Source organism: Sinocyclocheilus rhinocerous, unplaced genomic scaffold (assembly GCF_001515625.1).
Source record: "Sinocyclocheilus rhinocerous isolate Xijiao unplaced genomic scaffold, SAMN03320098_v1.1 scaffold792, whole genome shotgun sequence".
In the NCBI taxonomy this organism is placed as follows: Eukaryota; Metazoa; Chordata; class Actinopteri; order Cypriniformes; family Cyprinidae; genus Sinocyclocheilus; species Sinocyclocheilus rhinocerous.
In genome coordinates, this window is record NW_015626872.1 from 1318549 (window position 1) to 1329551 (window position 11003).

The 11003-nt window shown below is 36.5% G+C and overlaps 1 protein-coding gene across 1 annotated transcript in view; it reads right to left on the minus strand.

Annotated features, from left to right (window-relative positions):
- polr3e (polymerase (RNA) III (DNA directed) polypeptide E) overlaps positions 1-10728 on the minus strand; it is a 28050-nt gene extending 17322 nt beyond the window's left edge. The window contains exons 1-16 of the mRNA XM_016527899.1: positions 10476-10728; positions 9600-9664; positions 9452-9502; positions 8658-8735; positions 8462-8577; positions 8301-8383; positions 8116-8223; positions 6977-7026; positions 6736-6855; positions 5700-5785; positions 5577-5621; positions 5404-5495; positions 2879-2999; positions 2698-2779; positions 2028-2087; positions 917-1195 (exon numbers count right to left, since the gene is read on the minus strand). Of these exons, the coding sequence (XP_016383385.1) occupies positions 917-1195; positions 2028-2087; positions 2698-2779; positions 2879-2999; positions 5404-5495; positions 5577-5621; positions 5700-5785; positions 6736-6855; positions 6977-7026; positions 8116-8223; positions 8301-8383; positions 8462-8577; positions 8658-8735; positions 9452-9502; positions 9600-9638 (1410 nt within the window). The 5' untranslated portion in view covers positions 9639-9664; positions 10476-10728. The remainder of the gene's footprint in view (positions 1-916; positions 1196-2027; positions 2088-2697; positions 2780-2878; positions 3000-5403; positions 5496-5576; positions 5622-5699; positions 5786-6735; positions 6856-6976; positions 7027-8115; positions 8224-8300; positions 8384-8461; positions 8578-8657; positions 8736-9451; positions 9503-9599; positions 9665-10475) is intronic.
- Between the last annotated feature and the right edge of the window lie 275 nt (positions 10729-11003).

The window sequence follows — 11003 nt, forward strand, 5'->3', positions numbered from 1 at the left end:
ACCAGGCTACAATAGTCCAAATATAAGTACTTATTATAAGTGTACCGTAGTGATTCGGGATAAGACAAAAAGGCGGTTTGGAAGATGAATTCATTATGTACTCGCTCATTATATACATTTAGCAAATTTTGAACACAGAAAAAGTTACATAGTGCTGCTTTAAAGGCGGGGTATGTGATTTTTCAAAAACACTTTAGAAAACTGATTCGGGCCGAATCGCAAAACAAACTTGTAGCCAATCAGCAATAAGGGGCGTGTCTACTCGTGATGTGGAGGAGAGAGCTTTCAGTGCATGGGACGGACATTAGCCGAGCAGAGCGACAGAAAGATAGGGATGGTGGATAAAAAACAAAAGAGGAAAACGTCTGCGGAACGATAAGTCAAGAAGTAGGACCTGTGTAAATATCGGATCAGCTTTCCAGCGCTGGAGAGAACTCAAGGAGCGGAGGCCTGCGATCGGATGCCGAGGTTGCTTTGTTTCTTCTCAATAGGTGAGTAACACCGTGTCTACAACAGCTAAAGTCTGCCTACACTGGACGCGATCAAACGACTGTTGAAAACCATTTGAAATTTGTGTCAGCACGTCATAAATAGAACCTGGCAGCAGTTTTCTGTCGGGGATTTGTTGCGCCGTGCCGCTCACGTCCGTAGACACGGTGAAATATTGGTTTTGCTTTGTTTCACAGAACTAATCGTTGCCTGGGTTGCGTACATATATGTGGGGCGGAGCTATCAAAATAGGGGCAAGACCCTTTTGGGGTAGGGGCGTGTTTGTTTTGGTGATTTCAAATATCAACATTGGCTACCAGAAATCACTTACTCTGCCTTTAAGACCAAACTATGTACGATATCTTTAATATTCTGTGTTATTTATCCTATTTAGCTAAAGCATTAGTTCAAATGTTCATGTTGTTGTAACCCTGTACACAGTGCTATAGCGCCTGCACACTTTTTTTAGATGATCAAAAGTCCTTTTGTGTTTCATAGAATAAAGAAAATAAGGGTTTAATGTCAAATTCTGCGAGGTCATGTCATACTTAGACTGAATGCCCAGCCAAAGCATGTGCTGCCTTTGAGCCACATCAGGATGCTTTCTGACAAAATCATAATCCGTGGGCAACAGGAACTCCCAGCCTCGGTTTAATCGAGGGACAGACATCTGCTCCAGGAAGTCCTTAACGTCCTCTGGAGGAAGCTGTAGTCACATGACAGAGAAAAACATCAGAGGACGACACATATACATATACAGCATATATATATATGATTGCATCTGTGTTTTTGTTAAGTATCATATGATACATCAGGCTCATATAATCTGACAGTGAGAATATGAAGCAAAAACTGAGCAAAAAAATGCAATTTGGTGCGGATGCTGATATTTACATGATGAAATTCTAATGCTTGTAATTTAAATCAATGAGATATTTATAACAGTACAGCAGATACTGACATAAAATGACAAATAAATATCAGTCATCACTCTATATCTCCAATAATGTCTTAGCAAAATTAAATTGAAACGATCCAAACATATAATGCAATGCAATCCAATGATGATTGAGAGATGAAGAAATAAACGCTCCTCAGAAGATGTTAGATGTTCTGGAGGCTTGTGAAGATCATTCCTCCGCTGAGGAACAGTGAAAGTAAAGCTTCTGGAAACAAACGCTCCTCAAAAGATCCTGATGATCAGATTTGAGACGCACTGATTTTTATAAAAAATGATTGATGGAGAATCAAGTAAAGCTGAGCTGCTTCAGTCCAGTAAGTGTTCATCTGGAAATATTACTTACTACAGTTATTCTGATGTTTACTTGATAAAAATCAGTAAAGATTTGACAGAAAAAAGACTCGTGAAGCACCAGCTGAAGCTGGCCATTTGCACAATTACACTAAAAGAGCTTTTACTTGATAAAATGTATGAACTAGGTTTCATTGTCAGACTATAAAGGGTAAAACATCACATCTTGTCCTTACAGCGCCGCCATCTGTTATACTCGAGCACTCATTTAATTCAGCACACAAACCTTTATGATGGCAGTAACCTCTTTTCTCATCAGGGTTCGTTCTGAAGTGAATCTCCACATCTGAAAGTGCAATATGAAATCAGCATACATTGTGACAGCAACACTTTTCAGATCACCAAATATCAAAACCAGGACACAGGAATCATATCAGGGTATGTAACCACAACATTTCACATATTTCAGTCAAAAGAGAGAAGAAAAAATAAAATAACTCACCCTTACACTTGTGAAATTAAACTGTAAATGCTGCTGGATGACAAGCTATTTACTGCTCTTATTAATTCATATAACTACTATGATTATTATAATAATGTTTTTTTTTTACTATTAATATTTTATTTTTAGGTTTATGGCTGCTGTTTTTGCTTATACTGCAAGTAGTCCTGCTATGAATTAATCTTCTCCTTTCTTTTGTTTTTATGTCATGCTGTCCATGTGTTAATTGCATCATATGACAGTTCCACGATCATATAACCTTGCTCTACCTTAACTGTAAGTGAAACAGTACATTGTTCCGTTTCTTTTAAAGCATTAATATTAATTAGAGAGGATGATTACACATTAACGTGTATATAGAGAGCTAATGATATCACTCAATGGTATCTGTAATTGTATGACACAATCCGTTCATGTGGAGAAAACCAAAATAAAGGAAACAAATGAAACTCACCACGAAGTCTCGGCCGCGACAGAGCACTTCAGCAGGAACGCCGCTTTGGGAACTACAGATGTTTTTGGGATACAGCACGTCACTGTCAAAGACAAAAACACACACAGAGAATTTTAGCACTTCATCTACTAAAACATCATGCATTAACTCGATGTAGAGAGGAAACAAACGCCATCCTCACCTCTTCACGACCCAGTTGCCCTGGACGAGCAGCGCCACCTGCTGGATGCAGCGCAGCACTGCGGTGGAGTCCGTTCCTGAGGCCAGCAGCCCCATCAGATTGGCAAACGGCATCACCTTCACTACGAGCAAAAGAAAACGGTTATATAGAGACAGAAACAATTTGCCTGAAAGTTCTAAGAGGTCCGGTTTCAGCGGGGGTCCAGACAATGCTTTTTGGAACAGTTATAAATTTCCATCTTGACAGCAGTAATTTACATTTAGTCATTTAGCAGACGCTTTTATCCAAAGCGACTTACAAATGAGTGAAGCAATCAAAATCAACAAAAGAGCAAGGATATGCAAGTGCTATGACACGTCTCGGTTAGCTTAACGCAGTGTAATTTGCAAAAGAAAAATCCTAAGCAGTTAAAATACTCATCAAAGTTGAGGCTACTGGGACCCGAGATCCAAAGCGGTGTGTCTGAGAATTATTATACAAAAGATGTAAATATTTTTAGCAGTTGAGCTCAATTGGGTTTGAATATTAAAAGGTAAGATCAGATGTTTTATCAGTCTATTATTATTTTTACATTTAGATACCACGTACGGCAGAAGGCCACATGATTGAGGCTTCAGGGAAAGTCTGGAACATTTGTACATTTTGCTTAAAACAAGTATCCACTAAAATCAAACAAACAATGTACATAATAATCTAAACACTCTCAACATGAGCAGAAAAGAAAGGTAATTAGTCATTTCAAAGTTTATTCTCTCTTTCCTTGCCATATACAAATCATTTTTTCCAATTATAACACTGAAATGCTCTGAACATGCTGATTAATAATGCTAAATGTATTTGAAAAAGATGAAAATCACAAGTCTGGTTTATTTGAACAGTCGGAGTCATATCTGAAACTCGATTGCTGCATTCTCATTTTTAGCAGCGTTTTAGCAAAAGTATCAACCTATTTTGCTGCTCACTGTGTTTCTGCTACTATTGTTAAAATAACCACTTCATCTGCAGCTCATGGGGTGTTTTCTGTCTTTAGCGCATGGAGCGGAGAGGGCTTGAATGAAGCACTTCCATACTCACTCGCTCTGCAATAGTGTAATGTACGGTGGCCGAGAAGTGCAAAGCAAATCACAATTCTGAAAACAAAATAACAAAGAACAGGGTGCAAGGAGGTATGCAAATTCATACGTTGACAGGCAGGTAGGACAGCCTATCGTAGCACTCGGACCGAGGGATATGATTGGATGAACTTTTTATGATCCTATGCCGTCAATAGATGATATAAATACATTTAGACTCTGGCGCATCTCCTGGCAACAGATGTAAGACACACAGGGTCAAATTAAATGAGTTTTGGGATACTGTTCATGAGTTCTCTGTGATGGTCCTAGAGAAGAAATAGCACAAGATTTAATATGTGACCCTGGAGCACAAAAGCAGTCTTAAGTCGCTGGGGTATATTTGTAGCAATAGCCAAAAATACATTGTACGGGTCAAAATTATCCATTTTCTTTTATGCCAAAATTCACCAGGATATTAAGTAAAGATCATGTTCCATGAAGATATTGTTTAAATGTCCTACCGTAAATATATCAAAACTTAATTTTTGATTAGTAATATGCATTGCTAAGAACTTAATTTGGACAACTTTAAAGATGATTTTCTCAATATTTTGATTTTTTTGCACCCTCAGATTCCAGATTTTCAAATAGTTGTATCTCAGCCAAATATTGTCCTATCATAACAAACCATACATCAATGGAAATTTTATTTATTCAGCTTTCAGATGATGTATAAATCTCAATATCAAAAAATTGATTTATAAAATGAATTATGACTGGTTTTGTGGTCCAGGGTCACATATATCTTTTTGGGGTGGACTTAAATGAGATATTAGAGCCTTTATTTATTAAAAGGGTAGGTCTGATTTCATATGTATCCAAGAAATGTATTTGATTAAACTGGAAAAAAGAACACCCTCCAACATTTTAATTAAAGATATTATAAACGACACACTGCACATGAAACATTTAACACACAGTTTAAAAAACAAAACCCACATCTTCTTAGAGACCTGGAATATCTATTATGAACCCTTTGACTCATGCCTATATATTTAAATTTATTTAATTTGTTTCCTCACTGAACATTCTTGTGCTATCATTTGATTTCAGTTTTAATTTGCTAATAAATTGGATTTGTTGATGTATGCGTTTTCATATTTGTATACTCTGAAGCTGCTAAATGTATAATATTTCTATTGTTTTGATAGTTATATTATAAACTGATACACATTTAGACCACTTCACTTAGCGATTGTTATCTGGATGTGAAGAGACTTTTTTACCAGCATAACAAATAAATGTTATGAACCAAATCACTGCCTTTAAACAGTAGAAATATTGGTGCTACTTGTTGTCATAATGTCTCACAGCTCGGTTGGAACCAAGACAGGGTCCAGAACCGGATTGCGGTCCTCTATTTGAGGATGCCTGAACTAGACCATAAACAATAACGCAACCCAAGCTCACCGTTCTTCATCAGCGTCTTGACTTGTTCCCCCAGAGGCAGCGTGCGGAGCTGGGCCATGGAGAGCACGTTACTGGGACCCATGGGCTTGGCGCTAGAGGACGAGACGACAACATAAGAAAATGGGAAAAATACAAACACCTCACTGCATCCTACTGAATGTTCTTCTACTTACACTTTTTCTTCAGCCAAAGGAGGCATGAGCATGGACAGATATTCACTGAGGAGAGAGCAAAAATACATCAGATGAACATGCATATTTCACAAACTGATCCTCCAGTGTTCAGAAGGCACTAACCGTGGCGTTTTCACCAGTTCTGTGTTTTCTGCGGTGTCCATGGCCTGGCAGTAAAGATACTGGCGCTCGTGCTCAGAACGTCCGTCCTAAAGATGAATCACAATAAACGAGAATGCATGAATAATATAAACCACACTGAATGATTCCGGATAAAATATTAGATGACATTTCAGGTTAATATTTCAATAATTAAACATTTAACACATTCGAGTCTGCAGTTCTCTGATGTCGCTTAATGTTTACAGTTAAATATTTCATCTCTTTTGGTGATTTATTTGAATTATTTTTTAAATGGTTTTTATAAAGGCTGAACGTCTTGAACAAAAATTACACAGCATTGCGATTATTTTGCCATTATACAATATTGCGATTTGAACTGTGATATAAACATTTCACTTTTTGTTCCAAATATTCACAGTATTTTTTTTAACCTCAATCATAATTTATTATGAATAATAATGCTATTATTATCATTTACTGTAATTGTATTGTACTGTAATAAAAACAAATCTTTGATAACATTATCACATATTGAAAACCAAAACCTTACTTAAAGTCCCAGAGATTTAATGCTAATATTTCAATAATTTAACAACAATTGCATGTTCACAGTTCTCTGCTGTCAGTTAATAGTCACATCACATGCAATTAGAAAGCCTTTTTTTTTTTAGAAACAAAAATCAATTTTTTTTATCATTATTAATAAGAAGAAATATAATAATAAAGCTATTATTACTGATATAAATTACAACTGCACTGTAAAATAAAGAAAATATTTCATAATATAATCATTTTTTTTATTTTACACTACAAGTTCTAATACTAAAATTTATATGCCTTAAGTTCTTCACTTTCAAGCATTGAGACGGCAAGTTTACTATGATTTCAGGAGCAAAGTCAAAGTCTTTTTAAGTGTAAGAAATGTGATTTCTGAGCAGTAAAAACGAAGTGTTTGTTTGATGTGGTTTACAGTGAGATCAGTGTGTTAGGATGCGTCAGTCAAGTGTGCTGCGGCGGGTCACATGATCACACGCACCTTTACACCGTGGTAATGCAGGTGAACCCAGGGCTCTTCAGCTTGTTTCTTCTGCAGGAACTCGTATGACTGGATGCGGCGCTGACGGGCCTGTTCTGACTCGGGCCGGGAAAACCTCACCTGGTTAAAGGGCAAGTAAACAATAAGAGCACTGAGCATGAGCACTGGCTCAAACACAGATCATGACTCAGCATTTTGTTCTATACTTTCCAAAAAAGAAAACAACTGCATGAAGTCTTACAGTGATTTGTTTAACATCATCTTCTGCCTCATCCTGAGAAGAGTCTCCAGCTGCAAATGGACACACTCATTAGATCATCTTAATAATGCATCTATCATACTGGTCAGAATTGCATAATATTTAAATATTCAGTTTTCCAGTCTGGTTTTCATGAGAGCACCTTGAGATTTGGATTGGTGCTCACACTGCACATAGTTTGACCCGTTAAATACAACTATAAAAATTAAATAATCAATAATAGTAACAACAATATTATTGCACTTTCAGTTTTTTTTTTTTTAAATACTTTTGTTTGTATTTTTTAATATAAAAACAATTGTTTTATAATATACTTAATACAATACCAATTATTTTATTTTTATTTTATTTTTCATTTATTTATAAAAAAATTTTTTTTTTACTTTTTACATTTTTATATGAATTTTCAACATTTTCAAACCTAAAATCAGCAAGCTTTTATTTTGGCGGGTTGCTGGCAAGTAAGTATATGCGCTGGTATATTGTATATATAATTTTTTTCTTCCCTACATTGTTTTAAAACTATTTCCGATTTTTAAAATATTTTCTATTCTGACTTCTGTACATTTTTTTGTGATCCTATGTTATTCTTCTGTTAAATTTTATTTAATGTTTAGAGTTGAAAAAAGCATTTCACGGCACATCATATATGTATGGTTATGTGTGACAAATAAAATATATTTTAAACAGTGTTACTGTAGTACCACTGCCATACTAATATAGTTTTATTAATATTTTGAATCAGTTTCTATTTTTCTATTTTCCATTTTAGTTTGTTTTAGTAACTTTGTTGTGATTTTGTCTTTTTTTAAAAAAAATTTATCTACATCTATATAATGTTTATTAATTGTAATTCAGTTTTAGTTATTTTAGTACATCAAGTTAAACTAAATTAAAATGAGAGATGTTGCCTTGGAAACTAGCTGAAATAAAAAGTTTCCATTTTAGTTGATTTAATGTAATGTTTATGTTTCTTTCAGTGGTGTTAATTTTTAGTTTTAGCTATCTGATTTAAGAAAATAAAAAAAGTTTCATATATAATCTTCATTTGCCTTTATGATCAAATCTAGAAAGAATACCGTATTAAAAAAAAACAGAGGTGACCCCAAAACACCCCGCACCTTCATTGGCCGCCTCTCTTTCTCTATGTTTAGTATCAGCTTTATCAAGGTAGGTGAAGCTGGGCCTCATCTGGAGGATTCCCTGCAGTGGAGTGAGATGAAGCTCTCCTGCAACCAAAACATCAATAACAGATCATCACATAAATGCTTCTACTCCACAGGAATGTGACGCTGCACAAGTCAACCTTTGTGAAACACAGCCGCAGCGTAGCGGGACGTGTTAGTGGTCGCCTGGATCGAGGAGAATGTTTGCTTGTCCATCATTTTCCTGTAAGCAGAAGGAAAAGATTAAAACTACGAACACCAAAGTCTGGCAGTAAACATCAGAAAGGTTGATGCTCCTCACGTCGAGTAAACGTTGGAGTCCTCTGAGGACGTGCCGTCCACATTGAGCGCGATCTGCTCGCCTTTACTGCCGCAGTAGTTCGGACTCATGGTGTCCATGGCCACCTCCAGTTCAACCTGGATGCAGGGAGGAAAAACGTGAGCTCTGTGTGTTTAATAGGAGAAACTTCAGAAACGAGCAGTGAACACCAGCTTACCTTCTGCTGCTTGGGTTTAATCCTGGCCGCCAAATGAGTCACATTCTCATAGCTCATAGAAGCAGGACGCACTGGATACTGGAGAGGAAAATGTTCAAAGCAGTGACTGCATAAGTTATGCAACTAGTGATTTTAAAGATTATCAGTCACTACCGCGACCTTTGTATTACACTGAAAATTCCAGCCTTGCCTATGGATGAGCAATTTCTTGGTGAAAAATACGATACGGGTTAAGATCAGCGTGATTTTTAGAAGAAATGTAATTGATCAAAAGTGCCAGTAAAGACAATTATAATGTTACAAAAGATTTTTCTACACAAAGGATCCTGAAAAAATAAAATGCATCACCGTTTCCACAAAAATATGAAGCAGCACAACTGTTTTCAGCATTGATGATAATCAGAAATGTTTCTTGAGCAGCAAATCAGCATATTAGAATGATTTCTGAAGATCATGTGACACTGAAGACTGGAGTAATGATGCTGAAAATACAGCTTTGATCACAGAAATAAATTACATTTTCCAATATACTCACACAGAATTGTGTTAATTTAAATTGTAAAAATATTTCACAATATTACTATTTTTTACTGCATTTTCTGATCAAATAAATGCAGCCGTGGTGAGCAAAAAACACTACTTAAAAAAAAAAAATTGTACTGACCCCAAATTTGTCATTGGCCATTATTAAACTCCAATACATAAATATTAACAGCTCTGATATCAGTTTTGATATCGGACAACCACTAGCTATAACCTTCTTCTGTATGAAATATATTATCTGTCATTCTTACCTGGAACAAATACAGCTTTTCCACGAGACTTCTGGCCAGATACACATCAATCTAACAAGAGAGAGCAGTAAGAATGATACAGATGCTAAAAACAACAATAACTCTGCAGTTTGATCGTCCTGTATTAGTTCAGCATGCTCACGTCTACCTCTTGTATAATTGGATCATCATCATCTCCGCTGGCCATAATGAAGACCGAAGGAGGACTTCAACCTGCAAACACACACAAACATACATATGAATGTGTGTGTGTGTATACAGTATATATATATACAGTGGGTACGGAAAGTATTCAGACCCCCTTAAATTTTTCACTCTTTGTTATATTGCAGCCATTTGCTAAAATCATTTAAGTTAATTTTTTTTCCTCATTAATGTACACACAGCACCCCATATTGACAGAAAAACACAGAATTGTTGACATTTTTGCAGATTTATCAAAAAAGAAAAACTGAAATATCACATGGTCCTATATATAATGACTTCTTACCTCATAATTTTGACTTTGTATATCACAGTTTCGGTTATTTGCGTTATAATTATTAATTACCAAAGCATAATTTTCATTGTGGTTGAAATAGTTTTTTCCATAACATGTATGTACGAACATACTCACCATATACAGGTTTATGTAATCTAATCTTTTGTAACCGTCAATCAATCACTGTTTGTCATGATAATTAGCAGGCCACTCGGGTTTAGTGAATGATGCAACACGACACTGACAGCCAGCAGCTTTATAACACATACGATCACAGTGAAACACATTCAATATAAAAGTAAAAAAGTTGAAATAAAAGTACAGATTAAGGGAATCTGCCAGAATCAACAAACGAAACAACATGCTAAGATGACTTAGCAGCTCTCCGCGGATAAACATAACATGACACAAGCAAGCAGAACGCCTCAAATTCATACCATTCGCAATCTGTGTATGTTTACATACATGTTTTTATACGTATGTAACTTTTGATACGACACTGTGACTGCCCGCTTGTTCTGAACACATCTGACACACACTTACCGAGGCCTCGCTGATCCACTAAATCAACAAAAGCCTGAGTTGCGATCTGAGCTGTGCGTCAGCAGACGTGCGCGTCCCCGCTCTAGACCCAGCGTTAGTGAAGTTGTCTTGAAGTTCTTCAGCTGGACTGTGTGAGGATCTCTCTCTGTGTGTTGATGAGAGGTGTTGCTGCCATGTTGCTGATCGCAGCGCTGCAGTCACTCAAACACGTGGGGAGGAGCTGAGTGCGGCTCGCCATGTCCCAGCATGCACTGCGGCCGCGACGCGCTGGTCGCGTCACAAACCCAGCGCGGTGACACTAGGAAGCGTGCGAGAATAGCGTCTATGTAGGGAGCATACTGTGTTTGCGCTCATGGGAAATCATTCATCTTCTGCGGTTACGCTTGTGAAAAAGAAGTGCGCTTAATTGTACTGAATGCGCACTTGTAGTATGGAAGCTCGTTTTCGCCAAAGAATAAAAAAGTAGTAGACTATTTATCTCATAAATATGACAGTTTTTCTCTCAAAAAGTCAGATAAAAAGTCGCAA